Raw genomic sequence first — 17,401 nt, forward strand, 5'->3', positions numbered from 1 at the left:
TCAGACTGTGTCCGTCGCTGATAGGTCGCGGCAGCCATGACAGGCAGCTGGTGCGACCAATCAGCGACTTGGATTCCATGACAGACAGAGGCCAATTATATATATATATATATATATATATATATCTATCTCAATCTCATAATACACGCCCACTGTAGTCCCATTGGCGGTGTCTGTTTATCTAGATTTTGTTTCTGTTAAATTTTTCACCATGCGTACAAAAAACGCAAACGCATGCAAAACGCATGGAAAAGCATGAAAACGCCGCGTTTTTTTAAACGCATGCGTTAATGTATGCGTCTAAAAAACGCTGCGTTTGTACGCGTTTCAAAGTGGTTTTTCCTTCATTTGCGGATGCGGATTAAACGCTGCAGATTCTAACGCAAATGTGAAACTAGCCTTACTGGGAAATGCTCTATAATTTTACCTCCAGGAAATGTAAACCTTTAATAAAATAATTGCAGAATGTGCAGCAAAAAGTGTCAGAAAATCTTTAACAATTCAGCGCTCACCACTTTGGTGTCCCGGCTTGATCTGAATACTTGTGGCAGAAACGAATCACTTTCAATGGCCTCAATTTCCTTTACACGTTTGACTTGATCAAGTAGCAATGCCTGGTCTGAAACATAAAACAAGTCTGAGAATAAATAAATCATTGAAGAAAAAACCCTGGAACAAATAGGTTATCCATGCTTGAGACCATTCTAAAAGGGTGTCTTAATAAAAGGTAATTCTCAAACAACAAGTTGATAAATTACTGATTGCTAGGGTCTGACTTATGAGACCCCAGCGATCCTGAGATTGGGGCTCTACTGCCCCATCTTGCATAGAGCAGAAGTTCTCGTGTTTGGCCTCTGCTACATTCATTGTCTACGGGACTGCAGGAGAAAGCAATTTCCAGTAGTCCCATAGACAATGAATAGGGTGGAGGTCGGGCATGTGCACCTCAGCTCCATTCAGGACAGCTCTGCAGAACGCTGGTCTCAGCATCACTTGGAGTCCTAGGTGGTCAGACCCCTAGTATTTAGCATGCTTTTTTGGGGGGACAGGAGAAAAGGGGAGGATAACGCAAACATAGAATATCTGTAGATCCCCAGTTCTTTTACCTGTTAGTATATAAAAAAAAAACTTCAGCAGATATAAACATGAACGATGACGACCCACAGCTCTGCAGCAACATCATGGACCACAGAATAAAATTACGGTAATAATAAACTTTCTATAATGCTTGCCCCAAAGTTTGATAGATCCCCATTGAGGTATGAAACAAAGTAGAATTAACACAAAGTTGTTATTTTTTAACCAAAAATGGGAGAGGGACTGTCCAAGACTCACTGTATATATTCATGAGCTATCCGTCCAACACCTGGCACCCCCCTTCCCTCAACCAGCCGGTATCTGCTCCAGCGGTTGCCAGATATAAACAGTGTATGGGTTAAAATCTATCAGTCCCGGGCATATGACCACCGCCAAGTACTACACCTCATCTGCCATTCATCTGAATAGGAGAAAGTGGAGTACACGGTAGTACATACGTATAGGTCATCAATATGCAAGTCCCAGACAATCCTTCTAAATTGCCAATCACAAATGTGGCACACACGTAGGCATTCCCTGCCGTTCCTAAGGACCATTCCTTTACTGTGGCACTGGCACCAAGGGACTGGCATTTCGTTCTTGCCAGGGCAGGGTCGGACACAGAGTAGAGTAGGAGGAGGGAGCACAAGAACAGTATACAGGCCCTCTGCAGTCTAATGACTCTGCGACAGAAGATTTTTATGGCTTTGGAGGTAGACGACGTCCCCCATACCTTTTTGGTCCTTCTGCACATACTGCACCAATGGCATGCCCGCCTCTCATCCAGAGGAACGCAACAAATATTTTTCCCATAACTGGCTCAGGAATGTGATGGTTCAAAATCAGAAATGTACATGGAAATGTTCAATAGCTCCTGACATTAGAAGCATTTCTGCAGATGGACTTGACGCATGGAGAAATTCTCTGTCAACCCCAGTAATCACATTATATTGCCTTCTAGATGGATAAGAGGTGTTCCATAATAAAGTTACCCCTTCAAGGCAGAGCCCTTTTTCGTTTGTTTTTTGCTCCCCTTCTTCCCAGAGCCATAACTTTTTTATTTTTCGGTCAGTGTGGCCATGTGAGGGCTTGGTTTTTTGCGGGACAAGTTGTACTTTTGAACAACACCATTGGTTTTACCTTATAGTGTACTGGAAAAAAGGAACAAAATTCCAAGTGCAGTGAAATTGCAAAAAAAAAGTGCAATTCCACAACGTTTTTTTGGATTTTTTTTCACCATGTTCACCGAATGTTAAAACTGACCTGCCATTATGATTCTCCAGGTCATTACAAGTTCATAGACAAGAAAGATGTCTAGGTGCTTTTTTATTTAAGTGGTGAAAAAAAATCCAAAGTTTGTTAAAAAAAAAAAAAAAAAAATGCGCAATTTTCCAAGACCCGTAGCGTCTCCATTTTTTAGGATCTGGGGCCGGGTGAGAGCCAAGCTGACATTTTTAATGATACCATTTTTGATGCAGATACAATCTTTGGATTGCCCATTATTGCATTTTAATGCAATGTTGCGGAGACCAAAAAAACGGAATTCGTTTTGATTTTTTTTTTCTCGTTACGTGGCTTAGCAATCAGGGTAATTCTTTTTATAGCTTGATAGATCGGGCGATTTTGAATGCGGCGATAAAAAAATGAAACATACCCATTTTGTTTTTATTGTTTTAATTTGAATGGGGCTAAAGGGGGGTGATTTGAAGTTTTTAATTTTTTAAAATATTTTTTAAAACTTTTTTTTTTTACTTTTGTCATGCTTCAATAGTCCATGGGAGACTAAACGCTGTCATAACCTGATCAGCTCTGCTACATACAGGCGATGATCAGATCGCCTGTATGTAGTAGAATTGCCAACTTGCTATGAGCGCCGACCACCGGATGGCGCTCATAGCAATCCAGCATTGACAACCATAGAGATCTGCAGGAGACCTCTGGCAGTCATGCCAACCCATCAATGACCTGCGATCACGTGACGGGGGTCACCGATGGGCGGCTTTCCAGCTCGATTTCCGAAAGCGCTTGTTAAATGCCTCTGTCAGAGTTTGACAGTGGCATTTAACAGGTTAATAGCCGCGGGCGGAGCGCAATTCTACCAATGGCTGTTCAAAACAGCTGACATGTATCTGGAAAGATGTGGGCTCAGCACCGGAACCCACATCAAAGGGGGAGACACGACATGCGCCTTACATGTACAGCGCATGTCGTGAAGGGGTTAATTGAGAATACTCTCTCTCTTACAATAATCTCATAACTAAGATGTTTCATCACTACAGTGGGGGAAAATAAGTATTTGATCCCTTGCTGATTTTGTAAGTTTGCCCACTGACAAAGACATGAACAGTCTATAATGTTAAGGGTAGGTAAATTTTAACATTAAGAGACAGAATATCAAAAATAAAATCCAGGAAATCACATTGTATAAATTATATAAATTTATTTGTATTTTGCAGTGAGAAATAAGTATTTGATCCCCTACCAACCACTAAGAGTTCTGGCCCCTACAGACCAGTTAGACGCTCCTAATCAACTCGTTACCTGCATTAAAGCTGTCTTACATAGTAACCCTTTATAATAAAGACTCCTGTCAGACTCTAACCTCTGGGCAACATGGGCAAGACCAAAGAGCTTTATGGCAGGGACAAGATAATAGATCTGCACAAAGCTGGAATGGGCTACAAATCCCTACGTAAGATGCTGGGCTAGAAGGAGACGACTGTTGGTGCAATAGTAAGAAAATGGAAGAAATAAAAAAATGACTGTCAATCGACGTCGATCTGGGGCACCATGCAAAATCTCACCTCGTGGGGTATCCTTTATGATGAGGAAGGCGAGAGATCAGCCTAAAACTACACGGGGGGAACTTGTTAATGATCTCAAGGCAGCTGGGACCACAGTCGCCAAGAAAACCATTGGTAACACATTACACCGCAAGGTCCTCCTGACAAGAAGGCACATGTGCAGGCCCGTCTGAAGTTTGCCAATGAACACCTGGATGATTCTGTGAGTGATTTGGAGATGGTGCTGTGGTAAAATGAGACAAAAAATTGAGGTCTTTGGCATTAACTCAACTCGTACATGTATTATCAGTGGGGGATCACCACCTCCTGTGCTGCAGCATTTCTGCTCTCCTAAAAACAGTGGCAAGGAAAGGGAAGCTCATCCCGTTAGAAGTTGGTGTAGTATATTATATTTTATATATTATATATATTTATATACCGTATATAAAATAAGTGACAACATATATAAAATCTATAAAAAAACACATACATACATATATATGTATTTTTATAGATTTTATACATATATACTGTATGTATGTATTTTTATAGATTTTATATATGATATATATTTATATACAAACATGCAATGATTCATTTCTTTGAAAGCATAACTAGACGCCAAACACTGTCAATATATACAGTTAATCTATTATTTCATGTGTACATACAACATTGACACCTAAAATTATATTATAATCTTATTACTTTGTTTTAATGGCCCTTTAACAGAAAACAGACAAAGTAAATCTACCTGCTCTATCAGCTTTATAAAATCAATGTGTCATAATGTGGAGAGCACATCATGGTGTAATCTGTCTTGCAAACATATACTCATCATTACACTCATCATTACCCATTAGCCTTATTTGTATGCAGCATTTCTCCGTGCCAAACAGATCGGAAGTGACAGGCGGTCTGAAATTACACGGGGGCGGGAACAAAGGGGAAAATAAATAAATATCTAGCAAAATGTTTCTTAGAGTTATGCTGATGACATTAACATGGAATGGACCGTGAGGAAGTGAAATCCATTAGTGTCTGATACTTTTTGACAAACACATTATTGGGAGATAAAATGACTTCCATATGATGTTTGTCAGATGTCAGTAGAAAGGATATATATATTTCATAGCAAAATAAAAAATAATGGAAGGAGAAAGCTAAGGAGCTGCAGAAATCAATACTCATTCTGTAAAAAGTCCTTGCTGAAAACGAAAATGAGAAGAAAGCCCAATAATAGCTGATGTCTTGTACGGAAATCAGATGCTCATCCGCAGCCGATGGCTTTTAATTTCTCTTTACATGCTCTCTTTCCCGATTTCTGGTTATTTTCCGTCATTTACACCCCCCAATATATTATAATGACTTTGTGAGGCCTGACATTTCTAAGAGCATAATGAGGCAAAACAGAAGACGTAAATTTCTGGAATTCCACATACCGTACAATAAAACTCTTCTCCTAATATGCCTACAACTGGACACACCTCCGATTACTGAAATCCTGGATATCATTCCAGTACTTTATTCTAAATATTCTTAGCTTTGCATTTAATTATTATGGGTGTAACTACCACGGAGACAGGCACAGGCTTATAGTGGCGTGCTAAAGTATTCTTCAGCCTCTCACTCACCTTTTGGCTTTTTACCAATTTTGTTACATACAACCTGTGTTTAAATATTTTTGTAATTTGATTTGTATGTGACGCATCAGCACTAAATAGTCTAAGGTGGTGAAGTGAGAAATATATAGGCATAAATTAAATTTATGGGATCAAATAACTAAAAATTGGCATGTGCACATGTATTCACCCCTTTTGCGATGAAGCCCACAAAAAGTTCTGGTGAAAGCAATCACTTTCCTAAGTCACATGCTTAGTGACAGGACGCCCACCTGTGTGCAATCTAAGTGTTACATGGCTTGTCAGTATATACACACCTTTTCTGAAAGGCTACTAAGGCTGCAATACCATTAAGCAAGAGGCACCACTAACCAAACAACACCAAGGAGACCAAGGAGATCTCCAAACACATCAGGGTCAAAGTTGTTGAGAATTACAAGTCAGGATTGGGTTATAAAAGAAAAATATCCCAATCTCTGATGATCCCCAGATCATAAAATCCATCATCATCAAATGGAAAGAACACGATACCACAACAAACCTGCGAAGAGAGGGAAGTCCACAAAAACTTTCAGCCCAGACAATGGTCCAAGTCAAGGGGAAGATGGACGGTACAAAATACAGGGATGTTCTTGAGCAAAACCTGTTTCAGCCTGTCAGTGATTTGAGACTGGGATGGAGGTTCACCTTCCAACAAAACAATGACCCAAAGCATATTGCTACAGAAACACTCGAAAGGTTTAAGTGGAAACATGTAAATGTTTGTAGGAGCCTAGTCAAAGCCCATATCGTAATCCAACTGAGAATCTGTGAAGATTGCTGTTCACCAGAGGAAACCATCTAACTTGAAAGAGCTGGAGCAGTTTTGGATTAAGGAATGGGCAAAAATCCCAGTGTCAAGATGTGGAAAGCTCATAGTGACTTATCCAAACTGAGCTACAGCTCTAATTGCTGCAAAAGGAGGCTCTACAAAGTACTGACTTTATGGGGGGAACAGTTATTCACATTTCGTTTTCAGCCATTTTGTCCTATTTGTTGTTTGCTTCACAATAAAAAGAAAACCAAATGTTCACAGTTGTAGGCATGTTCCTTACATGATCTGATGCAAACCAGCAAAAAAGGGTAGGTAGCAGAACACAAAACATGCCTGCTGCAAGCCACTTTGTCTCCACTCAAAGGAGAACTGCAGTTTGTAAAAACTAGGTATGATGGTGAAAGAATTGAAAAGTGAATGCAGATCAACTGGAGACAAAGGGAAGAAGGAAAATACAAACAAAGGCCAAAATAATAAGGCCCCGGTTCATCACAATCGGCGTGAGAATGGGCGCTTTGCATTGCCAGGCTCCGTATCCATTAAAAGGCATATGCCGCTTAATAGATGAGGAGTGATTGATGAGTGGTGTGCACGAAGCTCGTCATGAATTTGATAAGGGCCAAGCTCCACGATCTTTGTCCCAGCAGTGCAACAATGGAGTGAGAATGTAAAAAGTCGCACGTTTTACCAATTGTTGAGGCTCTGAACAACTCAAATTCACTCCTAGCTGTTTATGCTGATGAAACTTGCAGGAAAGCCAGGAACTAATGATGGACCAAGCTACTATAAGGACCACAAAGTTTTGTCGCTAATGGTCAAGAACCCATTTTAATTAGGCAGCAACTTTTCTGATTTTTTTTTCTACACAGGAAGTATCTTACTTCTCAGAAACCACAAACTGGTTCAATGTACGGTACATATATTTCCTGGCTATACTTCCATTGGAACTGTATTTTTTTTAGCTTCTTATGCAAATTACAGTGGGGCATGAAATTTTGTGACCCTAATTCAGACTTTTCCAAATCCAAATTTCTGCATAAATTTGTACATTAGATGTCACACAAAACCTAAAAGTAGATAAAGAAAAGCAGATCAAACCAAATGAGCAAAAATTCTAGAATGTCGTTTTTTTTAAATGATTAGGTGATAATTTGAAGGTGAAATTAGAGTCTGGTGTTGTCAATCAATGGGTGTGAGTGGGTGACCTGTTTGATTTAAAGAACAGTAATCTATCAAAGTCTGATATTCACAACACGAGCTTATGACAGTGTGTTACAGAACAAACAACATTTTGAAGGACCTCAAAAGAAGAGCCGTTGATACTTATCAAAATGAAAAATATTCATTAACTAAAACCCTTCCATTTCACTAGTAAATGTGAAAGAAAAAACAGGCCATGAATTTATTTTTTTTGTTTCTTTTTTTACCAAGTAAAAACCTGCCATATGCACAAAAAACATACATGTATTCTCAATGAAATGATTAGGAAGCTTATTCGGAGCTGATTGGAAGCTTGTTTTGGCACAGATTCAGAAAAAACACTAACACACCCAAACCCATGATAATATACAGTGCCTACCTGTGGGCTAAAGTGACAATTTTGGCTGATTTTCTTTAATATAAAGTAATAAAAAATGTTTAAAAAATTCATAATAATGGGCCCCATTACTCTATCCATGACTAATAATAAACTATTAGAGGTGGATTTAAGAAATAAATTACAGAATGGGGCTAATGTCTAGAAGCAGCAGCTGGGCTGTATAATAATAATATTAATCTTTATATAGCGCCAACATACAATTTAGCAGTTCATATTCAACAGCATATGTTGGGGGCTGTATCTAATTCTAACCAGATATCTTGATAAGGGAACATGCAACTAGTTATTGCTCTAAAGCAACTAATAAAAAAAAAATGAGTTCTGTTGAGTTTAAAACCAGATTTTCTATACAAAAAATAAAATCGGAATTTAAAATGATAAACTAACTTCAATGGTTTTGATATAGAACTCTTAAATGTAAACCGCCATAAATTACTATTGGCAATGCAATCAAAAGGTAGTTATGCACACTAAACACTAGGTGGCAGTGCTCTGTAAGATAACCACAGAGGGAAAGAAAAGCCGCTACTGTTTAATACAAAATCACAGCGACGGATTAATCAGAGAAAACTGTCAGGAATGATGAAGTGATTACAGCAATGTTTAAATGCAAACATGCTTAAAGCAATGGCAATGCCAATAATACAGTGTAGAATTTGCATGTCTTCATAGCTGGAGATTTTGCTGTAGATTGTATGCTCTTCTGTCCACTCTCTCTAGGTTTTCTCGTAGGATGTAAATTAGAAAGTGCTATGGAACGAGTTACCTCCACACCATTATGGGGTAATATTAGCAGTGTGTATGCCTCATGGTTTTTGAAGGTTGTATTGTCACATGGAAGCACTTCTATCTTGGATTTAACAAGTTTTATTTAGTAAAATGCTCATAATATAGTGAACTAGTAATAAATATTGCAAACTAAATGATTGATAAACCCCTCCAATGGGGTGCGGACCTATAGAACTTAAATATTTACTCATTTTGCATATCGGGATTCTCATTCCCACTCATTATTACACAGTGATGTGGACATTTTTGGGCTTTATATAATATTTAGCGTCAGATACATTTCTCATTGAGTTGCATGCATCATATTCTTCATATTATTTATAGTGTTCCATAGTTCTGCAGTTTATATGGTATTTGTACAGGTCACACATATTCTGCAGTGCTGTGTATAGGATGGTAAAACTCAAGCACAAATATACCGTATCTTCCAATTTGCTAGAAACCTAATTAACCTAAAGACCACATTTATCAAAATGAATGGATTAAAGCAGGTTAAAAAAATGACGTAACAAAGATAGAAAGAACTCGAGTGATGTTCTTCGCACATTATATAAGGTTATGATGAAATTCGTGTGGCCAAAATTAGGGTAATGCAGACTTTGTTGCAAATGTTGGCATTCATGTACCCCAGACACGAGTTTGGATAAAGAAAGAAACTACTTAGTTGTGCCAGATATATTAAACCACATTCATCTTGTGTGATAGATTGCGCACAACTTGTGCCATGTCCGCTGGTGCCGCAAGTGTCACTCTGAGACTCTGATAGGCTATCCCAGGAGGTCTCATAACTCTGTTCTAAGACCCCGTGTGCTTGTTGGCTAAAGCAACCAGTCCCATCGATTCTGGAATAACGAAAGCTGAAATGTGAGTGGACGCGATGGGTCAATGTGTGTTTTTAGAGAGTAGAGTTCTAGGGAACGCTACTGAAGCCTATGCAAACACATGATACTTTTCATGGAAGTAATGCGCATTACAAAACAGCACCCATGCATGCTCTCAAAACAATTTATTTGGTTAAAAAAATAAATAAATAAATAATTAAATAATATTAACAGTGGATCTGACTAGTAGATCAAGCAAATAACAAAAGCAATAATGAAAAGGAGGCGATCCTAGATCACTGACTGCATAAGGCTGCTGCTTACAATCACAGACAATGCAACAAACTGTTAATGTTCGGGGTCCGTTCTCATTGGCCGCATGCACAGACAATAATTAACATTGTAGAGATGGGCAAGTTGTCTGCATGTCATCTCCAAACACCCCATAACAACACACGAGCTGTCACACTGCAGGCCACACCACATTTGTCACAGAGATACACTGTTGCCTTCTTTCTTAGCACACACAAAAGATATGTAATTCAATGCTCAATTTACCCTTGTCTCGCAGGAGATTTTTTTCCTGCTAATTGATAGAAATTAAGCCATTAATCAAGCCACTAGCCATCATTCAAACCAGAGAAGATGAATACAAACTTTCATAATAACCACCTTCCCCATTTTAGTGTTCATTAGCATTAATTTTTAATGCAATTATGCTATTCTTTTACGCTGAGCTCATAAATTACTGCTCTTTTGTTGCTGGCTGGCCTTGTAAAAATCCAAAGTAATGCTCCGGGCTGTGATCTTAAAGGCAATTACTGATCCTCCTTATGCCCGTGTTTGTATCCCCCATAACCTCTATGCACGGGGCACAAAGTGACAGGCATACTCACAAACGGAAAAGATTGTAGGTTGTGAGATGTGTAATTGGCAGAATATATTCTTTCATTGTACATTACATTTATCATATGTAATATATATCCTACCTTTACATATAGATGCACACACATGTATATATATATATATATATATATATATATATATATATATATATATATACACAGTACATAGAGTGTAAGTCCGCAAGGACAGGGTCCTCTCCCCTCTGTAGCAGTCTGTCATTGTAAACTTGTTTACTGTAAACGATATCTATAACTCTGTATGTAACCCCTTTCTCATGTACAGCAGCATGGAATTAATGGTGCTATATAAATAAATAATAATAATAATATAATATATATTAAACCTTTCCCATTTTTAGGTCAATTAAGATTACCATAATTATTAATATTTGCCAAATGTCAGAATAATGAGAGAGAATGTTTTAATGCATTTTTATTACTGCAAAGTCAAAACTTTACATACACTAAGATTACCATGCCTTTAAACAATTCTTGACTGCCCATATGATGATGTCATGTGTTTGGAAGCTTCTGACAATATCTGAGTTAGAGACACACCTGTGTATGTACTTTATTGCACACATGAAACACACTGCTTCTTTGTATAGCATCATGGGAAAGTCTAAAGAAATCAGCCAAGAAATCAGGAAGAGAATTGTGGACTTGCACAAGTCTGGCTCATCCTTGGGTTCAACTTCCAGATACCTGAAGGTGCCTCGATCATCTGTACAAACAATTATACAACAAACCAAACTGAATACAATCAGGGTATACTTAAATAGAAAACCAAAAAAGAAAAATAACCCTTAAAAGATACCTTTATTTCTACTCTTAAAATTCCATCAATAAAAAAGTAAAATATATGAACTAAACCCAAAAGAGAATAGGGCTGGGTGTTGGTGGGCCAGTGCAGTGGACCAACACCCAGCCCTATACTCTTTTGGGGTTAGTTCATATATTTTACTTTTTTATTGATGGAATTTTAAGAGTAGAAATAAAGGTATCTTTTAAGGGTTATTTTTCTTTTTTGGTTTTCTATACAAACAATTATACGCAAGTACAAACAAGATTGCAATGTCCAACCATCATACTGATCAGGAAGGAGACGGGTTCTGTGTCCCAGAGATGAACGTGCTTTGGTCCAACATGTGCATATCAACCCATGGAGAAAGGCAAAAGACCTTGTGAAGACCTTGTTGGAAGCTGGTAACATTGTGTCAATATCCACAGTGAAACGAGTACTGTATCAACATGTGTTGAAAGGCCACACTGCCTGGAAAAAGCCATTACTCCAAAAGCAACATAAAAAAGTCAGATTAATGTTTGCAAACGCACACAGAAACAAAGACTTTACATTTCGGAGACATGTCCTGTCATCTGATGAAACTAAAATTGAACTTTTTGGGCATAATGACCATCGCTAAGTTTGGAGGAAAAGGGAGAAGCTTGGAAGCCTAAGAACACCATCAAAACTGTGAAACACAGGGGTGGCAGCATCATGTGGGGTTGTTTTGCTGCAGGAGGGACTGGTGCACTTCACAAAATAGATGGCATCATGAGAAAAGAAGATTATGTGGCAATATTGAAGCAACATCTCAACTCATCAGCCAGGGAGTTAAAGTTTTGGCACAAATGGGTCTTCCAAATGGACAATGACCTGAAGCATACGGCCAAAATGCTAACAAAGTAGCTTGGAGAGGCCAACACAAAGCCCTGATCTCAATTCAATTGAAAATTTAAGGGCAAAGCTGAAAAGGCCACTGCGAGTAAGGCGACCTACAAACCTGGATCAGGTACAACAGTTTTGTCAGGAGGAATGGGCCCAAATGCCAATCAACTATTGTGAGAAGCTAGTGGAAGGATATCCCAAACGTTTGACCCAAGTCATTCAGTTTCAGGAAAACTAGTGGTGTGGCTGTTTCAAGATGCACAATAAGGAGGCACTTGAACAAAAACGGGCTGCATGGTCGAGTCACCAGAAGAAAGCCATTACTGCGCAAATACCACAAAGTATCTCGCCTACAATATGCAAAACAGCACAGAGACAAGCATCAAAACTTCTGGAACAAGGTAATTTGGAGTGATGAGACCAAAATGTAACTTGTTGGCCACAACCACAAACGTTACATTTGGAGAGAGGTCAACAAGGCCTATGATGAAAGGAACACCATTCCTACTGTAAAGCACGGAGGTGGATCACAGATGTTTTCGGATGTGTAAGAACAAAAGGCACAGGAAACTTGGTCACAGTTGAAGGAAAGATGAATGCAGCACGTTATCAGCAAATACTGGAGGCAAATTTGCACTCATCAGCCCGGAAGCTGCGCATCCAACTTTTTCTCCACTCATGGTTAGTGGTTGAGTGAAGCCATTTATTGTCAAACTACTATGTTTTCTCCTTTTAAATCATAATGACAACCCAAAACATCCAAATGACCATGATCAAAAGTTCACATACCCCATTTCTTAATACTGTGTATTGCCCCCCTCTAACATCAATGACAGGTTGAAGTCTTTTGAGGTAGCTGTGGATAAGGTTCTTTATTTTCTCAAAATGTCAAGATGCCCACTCTTCTTGGCAAAAAAAGCCTCCAATTCCTGTAAATTCCTGGGCTGTCTAGTATGAACTGCGCGCTTGAGAACTTCCCAGAGTGGCTTAGGAGACGAAGATGGCCACTCCAGAACCTTCACTTTGTTCTGCTGTAGCTTGTGTTTTGGATCAATGTCATGTTCCGGGCTGATGAGTGCAAATTTGTGGTATTTGTGCAGTAATGGCTTTCTTCTGGCGACTTGATCACGCAGCCCATTTTTCTTCAAGTACCTCCTTATTGTGCATCTTGAAACAGCCACATCGCTAGTTTTCAGAGAGTTCTGTATTTCAGCTGATGTTATTTCTGGGTTTTTCTTTGCATCCCAAACAATTTTCCTGCCAGTTGTGGATGACATTTTTGTTGGTCTACCTGACAATGGATTTGTTTTCACAGAGCCCCTGATTTTCCATTTCTTAATCACAGTTTGAACGCTGCTCACTGGCACTATCAATTCCTTGGATATCTTTTTGTATCCCTTTCCTGCTTTATACAGTTCAACTACCTTTTTCTGTAGATCTGTTGACAACTCTCTTCCTTTCTCCATGACTCACAATCCAAAAACTTCAGTGGCTGAATGAAAGATTCAAGAGTCTGTCTGGATCCCAGAAACTCACTCAGCTTTTATAAACACAAACTGGTTACAAGCAAACAGGTCACAGGTGAGGATGTTACCTTTAGTAACCATTCAAACCCATTTGTGTCCACTTCTGTGCATGTTTTCATGCCCAAATCAGCAGGGTATGGGAACTTTCAATCACTGTCATTTGGATGTTTTGGGTTGTTATTATGATTTAAGAAGAGAAACCAAAGATATTGGACAAAAAAATGTCTTCATCCAACCACTAACCATGAGTGGAGAAAAAGTTTTGGTGTTATTCATATTCTCTGAAAAAAGGCCAAGAAAGCAAAATTCTGCTGGGGTATGTAAACTTTTGAGCACAACTGTATGTGTGTGTTTATACATATAGATATATCTATATATGTATATATATACACTGTGTGCAGAATTATTAGGCAAGTTGTATTTTGATCACATGATACTTTTTATACATGTTGTCCTACTCCAAGCTGTCCAGGCTTGAGAGCCAGCTACCAATTAAGTAAATCAGGTTATGTGCATCTCTGTAATGAGGAGGGGTGTTGTCTAATGACATCAAAATCCTATATAAAGTGTGCTTAATTATTAGGCAACTTCCTTTTCCTTTGGCAAAATGGGTCAGAAGAGAGATTTGGGGGGCTCTGAAAAGTCCAAAATTGTGAGATGTCTTGCAGAGGGATGCAGCAGTCTTGAAATTGCCAAACTTTTGAAATGTGATCACCGAACAATCAAGCGTTTCATGGAAATAGCTAACAGGGTGGCAAGAAGCATGTTGGGAAAAAAAGACGCAAAATAACTGCCCATGAATTGAGGAAAATCAAGCGTGAAGCTGCCAAGATGCAATTTGCCACTAGTTTTGCCATATTTCAGAGCTGCAACGTTACTGGAGTAACAAAAAGCACAAGGTGTGCTATACTCAGGGACGTGGCCAAGGTAAGGAAGGCTAAAAAACGACCACCTTTGAACAAGAAACATAAGACAAAATGTCAAGACTGGGCCAAGAAATATCTTAAGACTGACTTTTCAAAGGTTTTATGGACTGATGAAATGAGAGTGACTCTTGATGGGCCAGAGGCTGGATCAGTAAAGGGCAGAGAGCTCCACTCCGACTCAGACACCAGCAAGGTGGAGGTGGGGTACTGATATGGGCTGGTATCATCAAAGATGAACTTGAGGGACCTTTTCGGGTTGAGGATGGAGTGAAGATCAACTCCCAGACCTACTGCCAGTTTCTGGAAGACAACTTCTTCAAGCAGTTGTACAGGAAGAAGTTGATATCGTTCAAGAAAAGCATGATTTTCATGCAGGACAATGCTCCATCACATGCCTCCAACTACTCTACAGCGTGGCTGGCCAGTAAAGGTCTCAAAGAAGAAAAAATAATGACATGGCCCCCTTGTTCACCTGATCTGAACCCCATAGAGAACCTGTGGTCCCTCATAAAATGTGAGTTATACAGGGAGGGAAAACAGTACACCTTTCGGAACAGTGCCTGGGAGGCTGTGGTGGTTGCTGCACGCAATGTTGATCGTAAACAGATCAAGCAACTGACAGAATCTATGGATGGAAGGCTGCTGAGTGTCATCATAAAGAAAGGTGGCTATATTGGTCACTAATTTTTTTGGGTTTTGTTTTTGCATGTCAGAAATGTTTATTTCTAAATTTTGTGCACTTATATTCGTTTACCTGGTGAAAATAAACAAGTGAGATGGGAATATATTTGGTTGTTATTAAGTTGCCTAATAATTCTGCACAGTAATAGTTACCTGCACAAACAGATATCCTCCTAAGATAGCCAAATCTAAAAAACCCCACTCCAACTTCCAAAAATATTAAGCTTTGATATTTATGAGTCTTTTGGGTTGATTGAGAACATAGTTGTTGATAAATAATAAAAATAATCCTCTAAAATACAACTTGCCTAATAATTCTGCACACAGTGTATATATAAACTGCTCAAAAAATAAAGGGAACACTTAAACACAATGTAACTCCAAATCAATCACACTTCTGTTAAATCAACCTGTCCAGTTATGAAGTAGCACTGATTGTGAATCAATTTCTCCTGCTGTTGTGCAAATGTTACAGACAGCAGGTAGAAATGATAGGCTATTAGCAAGACAACCCCTATAAAGGAGTGGTTTTGCAGGGGGTGACCACAGAACATTTATTTATTCTCATCCTTTTTGGCTGCTGTTTTGGTCACTTTTGCATTTTGTCATTGCTTTCACCCCTAGAGGTACAGTAGCATGAGGCGGTGTCAACAACCCACAGAAGTTGCTCAGGCAGTGCAGCTTATCCAGGATAATGGTGAAACCGAGTGTATGCGTCCAAATCTGTGCTGCGGATAAGGATGACTGGCAGACAATATTCTTCAAAGCTTCATTTCAAAACAGGTTATATATTCAACGCATTTCGAGGTCATGCAAAACCTCAAAATGCGTTGAATATATAACATGTTTTGAAATGAAGCTTTGAAGAATATTGTCTGCCATTCATCCTTATTAGGCTTCTTCCACACTTGCGTCGTGTGACGTACGTTGCAATCCGTCGTTTTGGGAAATAAACGGATCCTGCAAATGTGCCCACAGGATGCGTTTTTTTCCCCATAGACTTGGATTGCCGACGGATCGCGACGTATGGCCATACGTCGCGTCCGTCGTGCACTGGATGCGTCGTGTTTTGGCGGACCGTTGGTACGAAAAAACGTTCAAGGGACGTTTTTTCGTACGTCGCGTCCACTATTTCCTACCGCGTTTACGCGGCCGAAACTCCGCCCCCTTCTCCCCAGACTTTAGAATGGGCAGCGGATGCATTGAAAAACTGCATCCACTGCCCACGTCGTGCCACATTTTCACATCGTGTGTCGGTACGTCGCGCCGACGCTTAGTGACGGACCCGTATCGGCGTAAGTGTGAAAGAAGCCTTAGCAGCGCAGATTTTGACTCATTCACTCGGTTTCACCATTATCCTCTGTCTTTGGACCCGTGTTTTGCAGGACCTGAACCATGCTTTTTACATGTTGCTTAGTTGCAACAAAACAAGGTGAGCGTACCTCTCCCATGTGCACCCTATGTTTTTAATCAGTTAAGACCCTATTTGAGCTTTTTTTGCTCTCTAGATTGCATACTTCTGCTCATCCAGGATGGCACATCAATGCGAGGTGTGGCAAGCAGGGTAGCTGTGTCTGTCAGCACAGTGTGCAGAGCATGGAGCAGATACCAGGAGACAGGCCAGTACACCAGGAGACGTTTAGGGGGCTAACAATCCAGCAGCAGGACTGCTACCTCCTCATTTGTGCACGGAAGAAAAGGAGCAGTGCTAGAGCCCTGCAAAATTACCTCCAGCAGGACACTAATATCCATATGTCTGCTCAAACTGTGAGAGACAGACTCCATGAGCGTGATATGAGGGCTCAAAGTCCACAAGTAGGTGTTGTGTTTACAGCCCAACACAATGCAAGGGCGATTGGCATTTGCCAGAAAACACCAAAATTGGCCGATTCGACATTGGCGCCCTGTGCTCTTCACAGATGAAAGCAGGTTCACACTGAGCACATGTGACAGAGTCTGGAGACGATGTGGAGAACATTATGCTGCCTGCAACATCCTCCAGCATGAGTAGTTTTTGGGAGTGGGTCGGTAATGGTGTGGGGAGGCATTTCTTTGAAGGGCCGCATAGACCTCTATGTGCTAGCCAGAGGTACTATGACTGCCATTAGGTAATGGGATGAGATCCTCAGGCTCATTGTGAGACCATATGCATGTGCAGTGGGCCCTGGGTTCCTTCTGATGCATGGCA

At 39.8% G+C, this 17,401-nt stretch overlaps 1 protein-coding gene across 2 annotated transcripts in view; it reads right to left on the minus strand.

Annotated features, from left to right (window-relative positions):
- The window catches only part of RSRC1 (arginine and serine rich coiled-coil 1), a 464,928-nt gene that overhangs the window by 26,761 nt on the left and 420,766 nt on the right, over positions 1-17,401 (minus strand). For both annotated transcript variants that reach the window (XM_077290682.1, XM_077290681.1), the window contains exon 8: positions 513-619. In XM_077290682.1, coding sequence (XP_077146797.1) covers positions 513-619 — 107 coding nt within the window. The remainder of the gene's footprint in view (positions 1-512; positions 620-17,401) is intronic.

This window comes from Ranitomeya variabilis, chromosome 2, assembly GCF_051348905.1.
Source record: "Ranitomeya variabilis isolate aRanVar5 chromosome 2, aRanVar5.hap1, whole genome shotgun sequence".
Classification (NCBI taxonomy): domain Eukaryota; kingdom Metazoa; phylum Chordata; class Amphibia; order Anura; family Dendrobatidae; genus Ranitomeya; species Ranitomeya variabilis.